The 17702-nt window shown below is 56.8% G+C and overlaps 1 protein-coding gene across 1 annotated transcript; it reads left to right on the plus strand.

Moving 5' to 3' along the window:
- The first annotated feature begins 4518 nt into the window (after positions 1-4518).
- DENND2D (DENN domain containing 2D) lies at positions 4519-17410 on the plus strand. The gene is made up of 13 exons (XM_033001969.2): positions 4519-4557; positions 5179-5293; positions 8955-9139; positions 9620-9732; positions 9833-9902; positions 11031-11108; positions 11205-11345; positions 13185-13333; positions 13486-13663; positions 14164-14205; positions 14586-14676; positions 15122-15361; positions 16504-17410. The coding sequence occupies exons 1-13, from the start codon at positions 4519-4521 to the stop codon at positions 16563-16565; spliced, it is 1503 nt and encodes a 500-aa protein (XP_032857860.1). The 3' UTR covers positions 16566-17410.
- Positions 17411-17702: the final 292 nt, after the last annotated feature.

Below are 17702 nucleotides of genomic sequence, written 5' to 3' on the forward strand. Positions count from 1 at the left end.
AGATAATGGGGTTTTGTCTGTTGACCCAATAACCTGCAAGAGGATGCTCCATCCTCCTCCTTGTCCATGTACATGTCAGCACAGGAAGGAAGGACACTCTTGTATTTTTGCAGGGTTAAGGCCACCACCTCCAGCCTGCTGTGACCAAGGGCCAGGGAGGGCCAGGGCAGAGAGAGGATGGTGGTGGCTTTTGCCATGAGCACATGTGATGTGCTTGTTCCCATCTCCCGGGGATCAGGAGGTGGCAGAGATCCCGAAGGATCTGGGGACAAGAGGGAGAGATGTCTCCCATGCCTCCCAAGCGCTGACCTTTAGGAAGGAGGAGGACTTCCCCGGCAAACAGCGAGCTGGATGGAGGGCCCCACCGCCTGCTCCACGATGCAGCCAACATGCTCAGCGAGCCCAGTGTTTCCACAGGCTGGAAATGCTCCGGGATCCCACTGAGCAATGGTGACCAGAGGCGTCATTCCTGCCCGGGGATCCTATGGGGTGCTAAAACACTGCAGGAATGCAAAGCGACATGCAGAGCTCTTGCCCAGCCCTGGGTGCCACTGAAGGTGAGAAGTTGATTTAATGTTACAACCTGCAAAGCCCTTGGGGAGGTGGACACAGCCAGGCTGGGCACCAGGAATGGTTATTTTCTGTCCCTGGCAGTGTGACTTGCAACGCAAAGTGTCGAGGCTCTCCACAAGTTCATACCTTCCTGTAAACCAGGCCACAACCCACGTCCCATCCCACCACCTGGACAAGGCAAAACGCCCTTGGTGGTCCCTTTTTTCTGCTGCTCGTGACCATGGTCACCTCCTCCTTGCGGGGCACAGGACAAGCTGATGTCCTTTTGCACCTCGGCACGGCAACCAGGAGGGACGGGGGGGGGGACGGAGGCAGCAGCCAGCAACTGGTTATCTGATCCCAGCAGCTCCAGTGTAAACTTAGCATGGCCTTTTGGAAAGTACTTGCTGTGGCAAAATACGCAGTAAATCACTGTTCTGAATGCCAACAATATTTCGAGATTAGCAAATCTTACAGAGCTCCTTGGGTTAAAGCTCGGTTTGGGGTCATGATTTGCAGCCCTGACAGTGTAGCTGGGGGACTCTTACCACTCCAGCACCCCCCAGCCCCCAGGGATTGCACCGAGCTGCAAAAGCTTCTTGCTCTTCGGAGGCGATGGGGCACAGTCTGGGGTCAGCACTGGGTGTGGGGTTGTGGGACCCCTGCACCCCCGTGGGTGCCGATGCTGCTGAGGAGCAGGACTGACCCTCTGATTTCCCTGCCCTCTCCTTCCCAGCCTGCTCAGCCCAGCTTGGAAAATCCCCAATTTCTGCTTTTTTTTTTAAAGCAAGTAACAAAACTGCTCCTGAGCGGCTGCCCCAACCCTCTCCAGCATCATCAGGTGCTCCCCAGGGCAAGTGACCCCCAGCCCCCGGTCCCCAGTGTCCCCAGCACCCCTGGCACTGGCAGTTCACTGAACCACATTGCTTCAGGGTGGGGATGCCCAAGGCTTTGCAAAAGCCACCCAGGAGGTTGGAGCCCAGTGCTGCCACCTGCCTCCAGACGTGCCACGAGTTTTCCAAGCTCAGCTGAGAGCTAATTTTGCCCCAGGTCCCTGCCTGTGGGATGAAGAGGAGGGAGAAGCCCTTTGAATTGAGCAGAATAAGGGGCAGCAAGTACCCAGGAGTCAAAACCAGGTGCATCCTGATGAAAATCAGCTGTAGGCTTTTGCACACTGCAGGAGATTAACACCTAAAACACAATCCTGAGGCCAAAACGGTCCAGAGCTGGTATTTTAACCCAGGACAAGTCACTGGCTCAGTATGGGAGGGACAGGGGAAGATCCCATGCTACCTACACCTGAGGCTGAGCTCTGCGCTTGACCCTTTCCATCTATGGATGCCCACTTGCAAACAGCGATGCCACCCCAGCCAGGAGCCTGTAAACTGAGACGTCTTTGCACCTCCTGACTATTAAACAGCCTCAGAAAGGAGCGGTTTCCCTGCACTATATTTGCAAGGGGGCTGTAGCCCAACACCAATCCTCCCTGCCCACCCAGCACCACCCTCACCCCTCTGCCAAACACCACCTCCAAGAAATCCTAAGGGTGGATTGAAATGCCTGGGATTAAAACCATTAGGTGGAAGGAAAAAATGACCAGATTAGCTTTGTTTTCTAATTCCTATGAGTTTTGCAGCTCCCTCTGCAACCACTGTGCAAGAAATGATCCCTAAATCTTTTTTCATGCAAAAATGTGCAACCTTTGGGGTCTGTGACTTTGACTTGGGTTCTCTGCATGCCAGCAATAGGAGCAGGGGGGGCTTTGAAGGATAGGGGATATACCTTGCTAAGAAGACATAATTTTGGTGTCCTGTGAGGGTTGACATCTATTCTCCTTGCTCAGTCTGGGATTGCTTTGCTCCTGCTCATGGGCTGCAGTGTCCCAGCTGGCTCTCAGCCACACTGTCCCAGCAGGTCCCCCTGCACCCACAAACATCAGGGGGAAGAGGAGCGGGCAAAGGCTGTTAGATGGCACCCCGTTTTGGGGAGCTGGGAGTGATCACCAAGCACCGAACAAAGCAGTGAGTGAAGCATCAGTGGCAGGAATGGTGCGAACACAAGTGAGCTGAACCTGCACGTCCTCAGCCCACATGCAAACCTCCCCAGAGAGGGATAACCAGAAAGAAAAGTCTCTCTGGAGGAAGGTCCCCTCTCCCGCAAGGTCTCCCAGAGACATTTGTTTGCTCTGATGCTGCCATCCAGTGGGAGAAACTCCCTGGCATGGGAAAGGCTGGAAACAAGGGCCTCGGGGTCCCCAACCCTGTCGGGGAGCACCCACCACCAGCAGCCTTGGGCTGCCCGCGGGGACCACCCTGCCAGGGATGCTGCAGGCAAACCCGAGCCCCCACAGCCAAGCCCTAGCCCCAGTCCAGCTGCGAGGGGCAAAATCAAAACTGCTCACATTGCACGCTTGAGCATCTCCAGCACCCTAACACCCTCCCGAAACCCAGAGAGGGGATGGGGAAGGGGTGAAGTTGCACCGAGATGAGGCAGAGGGCAGCAGGCTGAGCCTTCCTCGAGAGGAGGAGGAGGCTGAGGAGCTGTGGTGCAAGCAGAGTCCCGGCAGCGAGGACACCCTGGTCCCAGTGCGATGCAGCCCCATGTGATGCTCACAACGGTGTCCCCCAGCCACGGGATATTTGCAGTCTGAACACACCACGCCTGCAGCAAGCCAAATTCCAGCGTGTATTCATCAGCACTGGAGCTGCAAGGAGGGGAAAAAAGAAAAAAGAAAATAAATAAACCAAACAAAATTCCCCAGGCTTTGTTCAGGGAAGCAAAATGACTTTGGGAGCGGCAACAGAGCAGCGCGATGGCAAGTGTTGCATCCACGGTGGCCAGCAGCCCCGAGGATCCCACAATGTGCCCGTTTGTTGTCCCGGTGGGTGGTTGGCTCCCTGCAGAAAAGAGCTTTCAGTAGGAATATTCAAAAGTTCAACCTCTTTCAGCAGGGCAAGGTTTGCTGGATTGTGTGACAGGCACAAAGGGACAGTGTTTCCTCGGGAGCGGGGAGGTTTTGTGGCTGGGAACACGGCTCTTTTCTTCCCCGCACAGAAGCCGTCTGAGCAGAGGCAAAGCGTTATCAAGGCGGGATCATAGTCAGAGACTTGACTTAAAGGGAGAAAGCAGAAAAGATTTGTATATATGGGAAAAAAATCTAAGAATTTGGGGATTTCTTTTGGCTGAAGGCAGCAGTTGTTTTCCCAAGGTGGCTCCAGTTTCCAGGAAAGCAGGGATTTTCCTCCATTATCAAGGGGGAAAACCCCTAACTTTTTATTTTCCTTTTGTGCCAAGAGGAAATTTCTCCTGGGAACAAGCCCTGTGCACAAACAAACACGCTGCCCTCTCCTCCAGGAAGCACAAGTGCTCTTCCACCCACTTAAGATCAGCCAGAAACCATCCCCCAGACCAGCAATTCCCTGATAACCCCAACGAGGCAGCAGCATCCCGGCCAGGTCAGGGGCACGTGCCCCGTCAGGGACGTGTTTTGAAAGCGTCCACCACCTCTGCAAGCTGGCAAAGGCTGTTTCTCCCAGCAAACCCACCCTCGAGCTCCAGCTCACACGCAGGGAAGGGAAGGGCATGGGAGCTGTTGCAAAATATGAGAGGATATTTGGTGTGGGAAACCTGTTCTACAGCTGCAAACAGCCGTGCTCTGGCTTTAGGGCTGAGAACTGCGCACAGCTCATCACACCTGAAGTCCTCATAGCCCACAGCTGTGTCCAAAGCCCCTTCTGTGTGTTTAATTGCTGCACAAGCACTGCCTAAAAATGGCAGAGGAGATGCTAAGGGGCAGACAGGGAAAAGAGGAAATTTTTTAAAAGATATCATTGATTTTAAAGAGACTTTCCTCGTTGGTGGGTCTGGAGAGGTAAAACCGCCCAGCAAAGCCGCGCAGCTCCGCAGGCGTCCCGGCTGCCACCATATTGCAGTGCTAACAAACTGCTCTGCCTTCCTGTAACGAAGATGGATGGCAACAGGCCTCGAGCCCAAGAGTTGGCCAAGGTGCCTCTGAGTCACTCCACGAGAGGGGATGAAGCTCTGCCTGATGGAGAAACGCCAGCCGAGGGAAAGCACAACCCAGCCGGCGCTCCCAGGCGGAGCTGAGACAAGCTCGCAGATGATGACCGTGGAAGTGAAAACATGATGGCACTGTCAGGGCAGCTCACCGACTCCCCATCATGAGCAGGAGACCCCAAAACCTCCGTGCCATGGAGGGGACAGTTCAGTGACCCTCCCAGCCCCGCAGCAGGCTCCGTCCCTGGCACCAGCGGGTTTCTGGGGAGAAAAGGGCTTGGGGGAGGCAGGGCGGCCAGAGCAGGGCTCGGGGAGGGATGCTGGAGGTTTGGGGCAGGGCGTTTTGTCCCCTGCGGTGTAGGGCAAAGCCACCCCTTGTCCCCGGGGTCCCTACCCGGTTTCCCAGCCTGTGCCCAGTCGTGCCCTGTGCCCCTTGTGCCCGGCTCCCCCCCGCGATGCCCAGCCCCGGGTGCGGGGTGCTCAGCTCCCCCAGTGCCCGCCGCTCCCAGGACCCCCAGTACCCAGGTCCCTCCCAGCTCCCCCGTTCCCAGTTCCCCCCCAGCATCCTCGTACCTCCCGACTCCCCTATTCCCGGTGTCCCCGGGACAGCCGTGCCCGGGTGCTCCCGGCTCCCCGCCCCTTCCCGATGCTGCCGGGATCCCCACGCCCGGTCCTCCGGGATCCCCCGTGCCCGGTCCTCCGGGCTCCCCGTGCCCGGTGCCAGGTGCGCTCCCCCCACCCCCCCGCCCCCCGCCCTCGCCGCTCCTCTCCTCTCCGCCCCGTCCCGTCCCTCCTCCCCCGGGAAAGCGAAAGCTCGGCGGGCGGAAGCCGAGCCCTCCCCGCCGGGGCCGCGCCGGGACCGCTCCGCGCCGGGGCCCCCATGGCTTCCATCGGCAGCTTCTTCCGACGGAGCCTGCGGCGCTCCGGCCGCAGAGGTGAGGGTCGGGAGGGGGACCCCGGGGAGCTCAGCCCCTCGCCGGGCTCCGGGAGGTGCCGCTGGCGCGGGACCGGTATCGGTGCCACCCCCGGGAGGGTCACGCCGGGTGGGACCGTCGGTGCGGGGACAGGCACCGGCACCGGCTCGGTGCCCTCCAGCCCCGCTCGGGGCCGCCGGCCCCCGGCACTCCCCGCATCTCCCGGGGTTTGTTCTATCCTCCGGAGCTTTAGGCCAGCCGCCGGTAGTGCACCCCATCTCCCAGGAGCACACCCCTCTCCTCTGGGTGTTCAGCCCATCCCGGGAGCTTCACCCCAGCCCCGGAGAGCCCACCCCGTCCCCCGGGGGTTCACCCCATCGCGGGGGCAACCCCCCCCCCAAGCTCCCTATTCCCACATTCCCGAAAGCTTTCCCGGCCGTTTGGGCATGCCGGAGCGTGGCGTTGAGGGCATCCGCGGGGGCACGGTGCCCCCGAGGCAGGTCAGTGTTGCGGAGCCTTTAGAAAACGGTGCAGAAATCGGTCCTTTGGGATTTGTGAGCTTTTCTGAGATACAGGCTGGATCATCGGGGGTTTCGGACCTGCCATATCGCAAGCCACAGCAGAGCAGGTTGGGGAAACCTGTGGATCTGGGGGGCTCAGGGCAAGCCCACCCCTCGGGTCTGTTTTGCGCTGGCTGGCTCTTGCTCTGGATGTGATCTATGATTTTCTGAGCGCAGCAGCAAGGGTTTGATAAGGCAAAAGCCATTTCCTTGTTGCTGGGGCAGGTGGGTGGCTGCAGGGTGCAGGAAGCAGAGCTCCCCCACAAACCGTCCTGCTGGGCTGGGAGATTTTGGCACGCCGCAACCCGGGAGTTTTCTGGGAGGAGAGAAACAGGTTGTGCTGCATCACGCCGTGGGTCTGAGCCCAGTGCTCAGCTGATAAGGAAACCCCGCTCTGGTCGGGGAAGCTGGTTGTGCAGCAAAATATCTTTTTCTTTTAACACGGGTGGCCTCAGTGCCATTTCCGCATGGGACAGGGCGCATCGCGGCAGCCTTTGCCCTCTCCGTGCCCGGTGGAGGGAGGGGTGAAAATCCACAGCACGGGCAGCCGCTTTCCACCCAGGAGCTGCCTGAGCGCCCCCCGGCCGTGGGGCTCATTCCCCTCCTCTCGGGATACTCCTCCTGTTGGAGGGACCGGGAGTGGTCCCCAACTCTTCCCCACCTGGGCTACAGGAGAGTAGTTGGCCAAAGCACCTGTGACGGTGGCTTGTGTCTCCAGGATACATGAGGGACTGCGAATCCTGCCGGGTTTGGGGAGTGCTGAGACCTCTGATGCCACATTAAACCTGTCCAAAGCTGCATGATTGTGCACGGCCCCATACGACCCCAGAGCTCGTCTTCCAGCTCAGGGATGGGGTATTATGGTCTCGGAGGGATTTAGGCTCTGCCAGCCAGGGCTTTGCAACCAGCCCTGGCACAGGGGGGTTGCTGCTGGGTGACACTGCACTTTTGGCAGGGCTCACCGTGCCGGGTCGTGCTTTGGGTGGGCGCATGGGTCCCTCTGCGAGAGACAGACCCGCAGCGCGGCATGACCAGCCTCCCTGGAGCAGCGGGTTTTACTCAGCTGGATGAAAACCCCACGGGCAAGATGCAAATCCAGCCCTTGCTTGAAAACGCATCTTGTATTCTCTGAAATGCAGGACAGGACTGGTTAGGCAGGATTTAACCAGACTTTCACCTTAGCCTGGCAATCTGTGACGCAAAAACAACCAACGCCAGCATCCAGCGAGGATGGGGGATGCCAACAGCCCACCCGGCTGCACAGTCCAGTCCCCTGCAGTCCCCTCAGCAACAACCTCCTGCCCCAGCCCCACAGGTGAGATTGGACCGCTGAAGCTGTTGCTGGAGCATCCCAAGGAGGAGCAGAAGAAGCAAAGCACATCTTGTCAGCATTTTTTGCCTGGGCTGGAGCAGTTTGCTGGGGGTGTCACACGGGTGATCCCCACTGAGGACAAACCAGAGGTGTCTGTAACTAGGTCTCATCCTTGGGATGCTCCTGGGCTTCCCCCTGCTGCGAAGGGACTTCTTCAGAATGAATTTCACCGTGCCAAGAGGAAGGACTTTGCATGCAGAGGTGGAGCAGCCTCAGGGTGTACGCAAGGGCTGCTTCATGCCTCTCCCCACCCCGAGCTGGGAAGGGCGTTTCTGCTCCCTGGGAAGGGACATCCCAGTACGGGCCTGTGAGCGTCGCCTCCTTGGATGAGCTTTCTGCTCCTGTCAGCTCCTGATGACCTGGAGCAAAGGCTGGGAAGATGTTTCCAGACTACAGGAAGCGGTTTCAGGGCCACGCGGGGTGGGGTGTCCACCAGCACTGCTGTCGGAGCAGGACGTCGTGCACGGAGGAGAAGGACGATGGGAGCAGCCGGCCCCGGCCATGCCTTGCCCCGCCGAGCTGCGGCACAACCAGAAGAGCCCAGTGCCAAACTCCAGGACGTGGGAACAAATTGCAAGAGTCGGTTACTTCATCCAGCCACATTTCTGTTTTCCTGCCTGTTATTCCCAGGATCTCCCAGACATAATCAGAGACAAGACCAAGCCCGGGACAATTTCAGTGCCAGGAACCAGGGAATTACAGAGCCACAAGCAGCTGCTGGGAGAGGGAAGAGCTGTGTCATGGCCTGGCTGCAGCCTCCTGACAGCATTTACCTCCTCACCTTCCCAGCCCTTGGATTTCGCTGCCCCACCATGATCATCCCAGCCAGGGCCGTTGGAGATGTCGGCTTGGGCTCTTTTCACTCTTATTTCTAGTTTTTCAGGTTGTGAAGGCTGGCACTCCCCAGATGTCCTCCCCAACCGGCCGAACAAGAAATGGGATGCAGTCTCAGGGAATTGCTTTGCTCTGGGAGCTGTGGTTTAGGGAAAACCTTCAAGTATCTCATTTGCAATCAGCAGCTCCCAGGACTGAGGACATCTGGCAGGGAGAGATTGGGATTCATCTTGTTGGAGCCTTTTGAAGATGCTCAAGCAAGATCTGTGCTGTTTGTTTGCTGTTTTTTTCCCCTAGGGAAATAAAAGTAACTGAGATAAAAGTATTCCCACACCTTCCTGAAGATGCTTTCTGCAGAGACCATTTGCTTTCCGCCATCCCCCATGCCAGTTTCGCTCTGGGTGTCCCTCTGCTCTTCCTGGGATGGGGCAAAGGAGGGCTGGGGTGTCTGACAGCACTTCCATTTTCTCCAAAAGACTCATAAAAACCATTTCTCTTTCCTTCCCGTGTCCTATGCCCGCATGTCCCCAGCTGTTCACTCTCAGGGACCAAAACACCCTATGCACCAGCACCCAGTTCCCTCCAGCCACTTTGGCCAGTTCGTGTGTAGCTCTGCATCTCCTTTCCTACCATCAGGACACCTCCTGACCTTTCATTTCACTCTGCTATGTTTTTTGGGTTGGTTTTTTTTTTTTTTGGTTACAGAAAGAAAAGAAGAGGCCTCTGCTGCGGAAAACAGCCCCTCGCAGGCACCGCAGGGGAAGCCAGGAGAGCGGAGCTCCATCCTCTATTCTGCTGGACAGTTTTTCTTCGAGTACCTGGTGGTGGTGTCTCTGAAGAAAATGTCAGATGAACGTTACGAACCCAAGATAACGTACCAGTTCCCAAAGGTATTTAGTCCTGTGTTTCTGGGAAGAGTTTTCCAGATTTAGAGGAAAAGAAAAATACCCCATGCCCTGGAGTCACAGACCCAAACCCCAGGGCTTTGCCTGCCATGGGTTAGGGTTGCTGGGACTGTCTGTCCCTCCCTGCAGTCTAAACCCCAGGCCACAAACCCAGGAGGAAAATCCCAGAGTGCTCCCCAGTGTCCTGTTCCAAAAGGGGAGACCGTGGCAGCGAAATCACACCTTGGGGAGGTGGCACAGAAGGAGAACCCCTGTTTGCAGAGGGACCCGTGGGTGCCTCTGTTCTGCCCATGGCATACAAGAGTCAAAAATTGGATGTTGGGGAGATGCTTGTCCAGGAAGGTGCAGACACCCTCTGCTTCAGTCTGAGCTGGAGGTTGCTTTGGGACACATCCCATTCCACCCCATCCCCTGAGACTATGGGCCCCCCTCATCACCCTGACTCTTGGCATTGCTTCATTCCAGCGTGAGAACTTGCTGAAGGGCCAGAAGGAGGAGGAGGAACGTCTCTTGCAAGCCATCCCCCTCTTCTGCTTCCCCGACGGCAACAACTGGGCCCCCGTCACTGAGTTTACCAGGTACCTGCCCCGCTGCGGGGTCTCAGCCGTGGTTTTCCCACCCCTGAGGGCTGCAGGCTGGAAGAGCCATCCCCTCCCCACGCGTTGTCTTTCCTTGCAGCGAAACCTTTTCTTTCGTCCTGACCAACGTGGATGGCAGCAGGAAGATCGGCTACTGCAGGCGGCTGCTGGTGAGCATCCCCCCGCCTGTACAGCCATCGCTGGGGCGGTGGTGGCCGTGCCACCCCATCCCCGCGGTGGGACGTGGTGTCTTGGGCCCTGCCCAAAGCACAGCTCTTGGGGACGTGCCTTAGAAGGCCACCTGCCTTGACAAGATGATGACAAGCAGCAGTGGGCTACCCAGAGGGTTTTCTTCGGAGCTTTCTTCTGCTGGGGCATCAGCTGGATGCTGGATGGAGGAAAGAAGCATTTGCTGTTGCCCAGGGCTGGCCTGAAATGCAGCCAGGAGATGTGACATTTGGAAGGAGCTGTTCCCTGTACCTGTGGTCACTGCCTCCCCACGGATCTCCTGCAGCTTTCCTGGCTCCTTTCCCTTGGCTGCACAATCAGGGTGGCTGCAAGTCCCACTCAGGATCAGGATGGGGATGCGCATGCACCCGTTCAGGTGCCAAGGAGCCAGATGCCCTCAGCCCCATTCCCAAAAATTGTGTGGCTGCCTTTCTCAGCTCACGGATTTGGCCAGCTTGGGGGCTGCGAGGTGTGATGAAGGTCTTCCTTGGCTGCTGATTTATGTGCAGCCTGCTTAAATGGGCTCATAAAGCCACGAGGCCATACACCACAGCTTGATGACTTGCTGGATCCCACCACTCTTTCATTCCCTGGCAAACCTGCCTCCAGGGCTGAGCTCTGGCTTTTTGACCTGCATGTCTGGAGCGCAGAAAGCACAGAGAGCAAACAGACCCCAGACAAACCCAGTTTGAAAGGGAAAACCAGGCTGGGCACTCATCCCTCTGGTCCCTGTTTCAGTAGGAGACAGGATTGGCCCCAAAGATGGTGGAGCAAGAGGTCTCACAGGACACATGTCTGGGGGCAAGGAAAGTTTGGGAATATGCCAAAAGGCTTTGCACCAAAAAAATTAACAACTTTGGCATCTGAATTGCCTTCTCCTGGTCCTGGGCAGCCTCTGATTTTACAGCATCAACTGTGTCCTTGGCCTGAGTCCCAGCTCTGACAATCCCGCAGTGGGTGATCTGTCATCTTGGGGGGGTGAGTGGGGCCAGGGGGGATCTCTGGGGAGAGCGCGGAGCTGGCGCGGTGGAGCTGGGAGATGCTCAAACCCTTTTCCTACCCTCTTCCAGCCATCCGGCCGTGGTGTCCGCCTCCCTGAGGTCTTCTGCATCATCAGCTGCCTGGGCTGCTTTGGGCTCTTCTCCAAGGTAGGAGGGTGGGGGCTCTGTCTGGCACAGCAGTGGCCAAGGCAGCCACCCAGTTGCCTGCCAGGATTTCACAGCTCACTTTTTTCTCCCCCCCAGATCCTGGACGAGGTGGAGAAGAGGCGCCAGATCTCCATGGCAGTGATTTACCCCTTCATGCAGGGCCTTCGGGAATCGCCCTTCCCAGCTCCAGGGAAAACTGTCACCATTAAAAGCTTCATCCCCGAGTCTGGCACGGAGGTTGGTGGGGGTCTTGGGGGCTCAGTGGCATTTCGGGGACTGCTCCAACATGGGGAGCCCAAGCCGTCTCTGGGAGCATCCTCCACACCTGCAGCACCCATGGGTGCTCGCTGGAGCAGTGGGTCGGGCTGCTGGGGGCCTTGTGCCATGGGGAAATGGGTGCCACCTCCCTCCTGGTCCAGGAGGAGAGCAGCAAACAGTGAGGACGAGGATAGAGCCCAGCCACAGGTGATGCTACCCCATCTTTGCAGTTCCATCAGCCTCGAGCTGGAGCTGCCAGCACAAAAACCTCCCCGGATGCCATTTCTTAAGGCGCTGGTGCTTGCACAGCCTTCACGTCAGCGCGGTGCGTCCTGTCGGGGCTGCGGAGCGGGGCTGGCTGCACCCCGCTTGCGAGCCAGCGTCGTCGGGGTGCGCGGTGGTGCCGGGGGCTGTCGCGGGGCGGCGCAGGCTGCAGCCTCCCCTCCGGTCGGTGCTCAGCTCTCAGCCTCGACGCCCGCCCCAGTTTAGCCCCACGGGCGGGCAGCTGCCACGGCGCAGGGCTGCGGCAAGCCCGGCCTTTACCTGTGAAAGGAGATCTGACAGGGGCACGGTGCCCGCGGGGCTCACCTCGCCCACGCACAGCCCAGGCCAGCACAGGCAGAGCCTTTTCTTTTGCGTTTTCTTTCTCTTGTGGCAAAGCTGGGGTGGAAAAAGGGGATCTGCCTTGGCGTCAAGCAAAATAACCTCAGTGGTGAGCATCCCAGGGATGCGTCCTAACAGGGTGGGTCTGAGAGCAAGATCCCTCCTCTAGTGCAATTTAGCAGCTGGCTATCAAACTGCAAGAGATTTCTTCATCCAGGAAGGCTTGTGCAAGAGCTTCGCAGGTTGCTCAATGCTCTGGCTGCAGGCCAGGCTGCGGAGAGCGCGGCTGGGGGTGACGGGGAGGGAGGATGTATGAGGACATTCTTCGAAAGAGCTGCATTTTGGGGCTCCAGGCGGGGGCTGGAGTAAGTCAAAGAGATCAGTGAGAGAACAGGGAAAGGGGTGGAAATAAACCCTGGGTACTGCGTGAACTGGGAGCTGGGGATCGTGCAGGATTTGTGCTGGAAAAGGGCTGTGGAGCCCAGCCAAGACCTGTGGTGCTGCTGAGAAGATGCTGCTATGCTGGAAAGGCGGCCTGGCACATGGAACAGGGGGATTTTCTCCCCTGTAAAGCTGAAGAGAGAGGCCAGGACTGTGTCATGAGCTGCACAGTCCTGTTAACCCTTCAGTGGTCACCGTCTCAGGGCTGCCTGCAGCAGGGCAGAGGTATCAACTGGATTTGGGAGACTCTTGTCTGGGGCAAACCCAGAAGAACAGACAGATCACCTTCAAATATCCATTAGATAATTCACTTTTGGGCCATCCTAGCTGCGACGAGGCAGGCTGGCCCTCCCAGAGAGGCTTCTGAGGAAGTTTTTGTGGTTTTTGTAGTAAAAGTCATGCCCTCATTCCTCCTCCCTTTCCTGGGCAACGTTAGCCACTGCTGCTCACGGATGAGCTGTCAGCCGCTGAGATGGGGGCATGTCCTCCTTGTGAGTGCTGGAGAAAAGAGGCATTTTAGTTAAAAACCCAGTGCTCCAGTGAATAAACCCCACAGTGCACAATGCCACTGGCTTCCCCTGCATCCTCGAGTGCCGCACAGCCCACACCTCCAGGCAGGACAAGATGAGGTTTGTCCCTTGTAGAGGGATGTGGTGCAGATGCTGGAAACTCTGGGCCATTAAATGCTCCCAAATCACCTTCTCAGGGGACCAGAGCAGCATGGGGGGAGCACTGCACCTCCTAAGCTGGGGTCTGGTGGCTCTCCCTCCACAGCTCATCGAGCTCACACGGCCCGTGGATGCCCACCTGGAGCATGTGGAGTTTCAGGCTCTGCTCCAGCGGCTCAGCCCCCAACTCATCCTGCACATCTTCGCCTCTGCTGTATTGGAGCGACGGCTCATTTTCCTGGCAGAGGAGCTGAGGTGAGTCCCAATCTTTTTATTTTTAAATAAAACCAAAACAAACCTCTTGAAGGAGCGCGGGATGCAGCTGAGCCTGGGGTGGGATGTTCCCTCTGAGCAGTGAAGTTCCCTTTCCTCATGCAATGCCACCACGATGGCTTCTTGTCCCGCAGCGTCCTGTCGCAGTGCATCCATGCAGTGGCTGCTCTCCTCTACCCCTTCACCTGGGCTCACACCTACATTCCCGTGGTCCCCGAGTGCCTGCTCGACACCGTCTGCTGCCCCACACCCTTCATGGTTGGCATCCAGATGCGGCATCTGGAGCGGGTCCTGGACCAGCCGATGGAAGAGGTATTTAATCCAGGCGGGGGAAAGCAACTGGATGGAGCCATCCATTAGTGACCCTGGGTTTGGGTTGGCTCCAGGGATGGACGAGCTGGTTGTGCCATTTTCCCGTCCAAGGAGGCTGGAGATTCTTGCATGTCCCCTCCTGTTGGTACCTGGGGCAACACCTCCATGTCCCCCTGGGTGCTGCTGGCCACCCCAGGACCCGCAGCCCTGACCCTGGGGGCTCAGGGAGCTGCTGTTGGCCAGGCTGGCTGTTGGCAACATCCTTGACCTTGCAGAAGCAGAAAAAAAGCTGCCTGGAGACAAGACCAAGCCTGCAGCAAACACAGTCCCATGGGGGATGCCCCGGTGCCCTTGCCCAGGTCCCTCCAGCTCAGAGGGACTGATCCCTCTCCTGCCACTCTCACGGGCTGCAGACACACTGGTCTGATTCCAGAACGGGTGGGAGGAAGCCTGAATGCCTTAGTAGGGCTAAACCTGGTCCCTCTCTGCTCTCTTTTCAGGCTCTGATAGTTGACCTCTGCGAAGGGAAGATCCTCCGGGCGGTAGGTGCCCCCCCGGGCAGGGCGTGGGGCTGGGGGGGCTCACCTGGCCTGGGTAGCCCTGGGAAGGGCCCCTTTACCCCTTGGTGCCAGCCACCACCTGACAGCTTTCACATTTGGAGGGCAGAGACATCTCAGTGTCACCCATCCAGGGGGAATGTCCCACAGAAGGGATGTCTCCAGGGCCACTGCATCTGTCCTGTTGTGAGCCAGAGCAGCAGAGTCTGTGTGTTGGGCATCCCACTCCCAACATCACCCAGCAACGATAATTAATGAGCTCTGCAGAAAGACCCCCCCTGAGGGGCTTCATTAACTGCTGCCTGCGGCCATCTGAGCTGGGTTCCCACTGGTGCCAGGTGCTTCACAGCCCCGTTGCCTTCCAGGTCGGTGACGAGGAGGAGATCTTGCCCATCAAGCTGCAGAACGAGATGCTGACATCTCTGAACAGGCACAACAACAACAACAACATACACAGTAAGGGCATCTCTTTACATACAGTAGAACACGTGCAAGCCACCCTCTGCAGGTGGCCAGAGTCCTCAGCGAAACGATTCTCCTAAGGGGACCTGGCTTGGGATGTTTCTGCTCCAGTTTGCAGCAAATGCAGCCACAGGAGGGAAATCTCTCGGCCTTTCCCCTGTCCTGCAAAACATGAGAGCAGGAACAACTGATTCTGCTGAAAAAATCAGGTTTTGCCAATACTTGGCCCACAAAGATGCATCCACCCTGGAAAGCAAACACAGCCAGTGCTCCCTCAGCAAAACTAGTCTGATCTTTCTTTACTGGCAGAGGGAGGTTTTAAGCAAATAATTTCTTGGGATGCAAATACAGGCTGCGAACTGGACAGGTTAAAATAAGACCGTCCTTACTATGTTCAGAGGTCCCATCCCCATCTCTCATGCTCCATGTCCTCTTCCAGCATCTGAGCAGGTGAACACGGTCGTCTCCGAAGCCTTCATACAATTCTTTGTCCGAATGGTTGGCCACTACGCCTCGCACATCAAATGGAGTAAAAACGGCTCGGGCACCTTCCAGGAGCGAGCCTTCTGCAAAGCCATCGCTTCCAAGACCAACCGCAAGTTTGTGAAAAAGTTTGTGAAGACGAACATGTTTTCCCTGTTTATTGAGGAAGCAGAAAAGAGCAGGATCCCACAGGAAGGTAAATGGCCCCATCTCTCCTTCCCTCTCTGGTCGGGTGAGCTCTGCAAAGTCCTGGGCTATGCGGATAAGGGAAAGAGATGCCCCATGCCCGGGGACGGATGCAGCTCCTGGATGAGGATGCTCAGGGCAGCGAGTAGCACCAGTTTGCTCTCAATAGCTGCATTTCTCTATCCCTGTCAAGCGATCAAACAAAATCCCTGGGCTCATTTGAGATCTTGTTCTTTGACTGGAGATGGGGCAGGCTTACCGAGAGCCCAGTGTTTAGGCAAACATGCCACTAGCAGCACAAATATTTGGCTTTGATGCAGGCAGCAGCTGGGAGCTGGCTCCTGACTGCGCTCCCTACGAGCCCTGACTCATCTCTGCCACCAGCCCTGGCGCAGATCCGTGGTGGCTGGGTTGGTCCTTCCCCCTTCCTGGGGATTTGCAAGGCACTGGGCAGAGCTGAGCCTCCTCCCAGCCCAGGATGAGGACAAACAGGGGAGATGGAGTCTGAGAAAGCCACCCAAAATATCTACCGGTGTCAGAGACATCCTGGCCCAGGACTTGACACCCATCAAGGTCTTGCTGCCCTCTGAGTGAGCGCAAGAGGCTGCAGCCGTTGTGCCCCATCAGCAACTGCCGCATGGGAGCAAACATCCCCCCAGCCTGGCCAGGGCTCTCGGGGCCTGGCCCTGCCTCTGCTGCTGCTTTCGCTGCCCTTTTAGGTCAGACTTTATAGAGCAGGCTTGGACCTGGGCCTGCCTGGGCTTGGGAGAGAGGAATGGCACAACCCCAGCTTTTTCGTTATATTCCCAGTCTGCATCACCTTTTCGGCTATTTGCATTCCCGGGGTCTTCTGCTTTCTCTCTTCCTTGCTGGTTTGAGAGGAAACACAGAAACTGAACAGGAGTGAACACCTGGGTTAAAAACTTACGTTAACCCAGCGTGATAAAAGCCCATTTTGGGTGGGTGAGAGGGATGGGTGGAATTGCAACAACCCCGATTTCACCTGGGTCCTCACCTGGGTGCAGTTGTCGTAACCCAGCACAGTTTGGCTCCCGGGGTGCAGACACGCTCCCCAGGACTCAGGCTGCGCAGCCCTGCACCCTCCCCAGCCCCAGCCCTGCCCTTCCACTAACGACCTTTTCTCATTCGCAGCGTATTTCCAGCAGAAAATAACAGAGTACCACGAACAGAAGAAGCACCGAAGGGACTCGTGAAGTCCAGCCTGGGAGCCCGGTAGCGGGGCTGGGACCAAGCAGGTCCCCCCAGCAGCACCACGCTGCGCAGACCCGACGTGTGCCCCAAGTCCAAGGGCAGAGCACAACGGACTTTGCTGGACCTGTCTGCCGGTTCCTACCCATCTGTGACTCATGAGATGCGTGGGCAGCACGGAACACCAGTTTCTACCCTTTCTTTTCTTTCCTCAGGGCATCGTTGCACTGGAAAACTCTTTTGCACAGAGCTGGCAAGCAGGCTGTGATTTCTTTTCCGATCTTGCTAGCAACAGGGAAAAACTGCGGCTCACAGTGCCCGGCCCTGCGCAGTCCTTGGCCCCGCCAGGACCTCCCGCAGCGAGGGAGGGAGGTCGGGGAGCTGGCTGCAGGACAACAAAGGTTGTAGAGTAAATGTTAGAGGGGAAAAAAAAAAAAAAAAAAAAAAAGGATGAGTAGGAAATAGTGTTATTTCTAATTAAAACAAACTTAGGTTTTTCAAATAAGTAACATCCTATTGAATAAGTTTCCAAGGTTGCTATTAATAACAAATGTTTCACTTTATTTTCTATCAAGATGTGCTCATTGTTAAATACCAGCAGGAACAGTCGTGGTGGATTTTAGCAGTTTCCTCTCTAGTGGCTGTCTGCTTCGTTGGTACCTCTTAGAGCCCAGTTTAGCTCTTTAAAGAAACAAAAATATTCTTTTCCAACAGGTTATTTATTTGTGCTGTAAGCAAACTGTGAAGGCCACAGGGCTGTGTTTTGTAGTAGGGGGAAACAGCTGATCAACAGCTTTGGGTAGGAAGTATTTGTTAAATCCAGTAGTAAAACATGTCGACATCCTCCTCGTTTCTGGTTTTGATGCCAACTTCTTTTAAAACCTTGCAGTTCATTGAAGCACTGTCCCTGAAATGTGATGCCTGCAGCAGATTTAAAGCTAAATTACGGTTTTCCCCCTTTCCTATTGCACTCAGCCAGGGAATAAGTACTGCAGCAGAGGAAGCTGGTGCTGGCTGCAGATCTGCCTGGTTCCTTCCCAGACAAACCAGTGCCAGATGCTTCTCCCAGCAAGGGCTGGGGTCGAAGGCAGATCTTCATCCTCCTCTCTGGGATGTTAGATCTAAGCTGCCATATCACTCAG

This window comes from Tyto alba, unplaced genomic scaffold, assembly GCF_018691265.1.
Source record: "Tyto alba isolate M040663 unplaced genomic scaffold, T.alba_DEE_v4.0 Super-Scaffold_30, whole genome shotgun sequence".
Classification (NCBI taxonomy): Eukaryota; Metazoa; Chordata; class Aves; order Strigiformes; family Tytonidae; genus Tyto; species Tyto alba.

What these genes read in the sequence shown, in the direction of transcription:
- DENND2D (XM_033001969.2), top strand. Translation starts at nt 4,519, where the DNA reads ATGGATGGCAACAGGCCTCGAGCCCAAGAGTTGGCCAAG. An exon ending in CTCCCCGTGCCCGGTGCCAG is followed by an intron (nt 5,294 to 8,954) that starts GTGCGCTCCCCC and finishes TTTTGGTTACAG; the next exon opens with AAAGAAAAGAAGAGGCCTCT. An exon ending in TCCCCGAGTCTGGCACGGAG is followed by an intron (nt 11,346 to 13,184) that starts GTTGGTGGGGGT and finishes CTCCCTCCACAG; the next exon opens with CTCATCGAGCTCACACGGCC.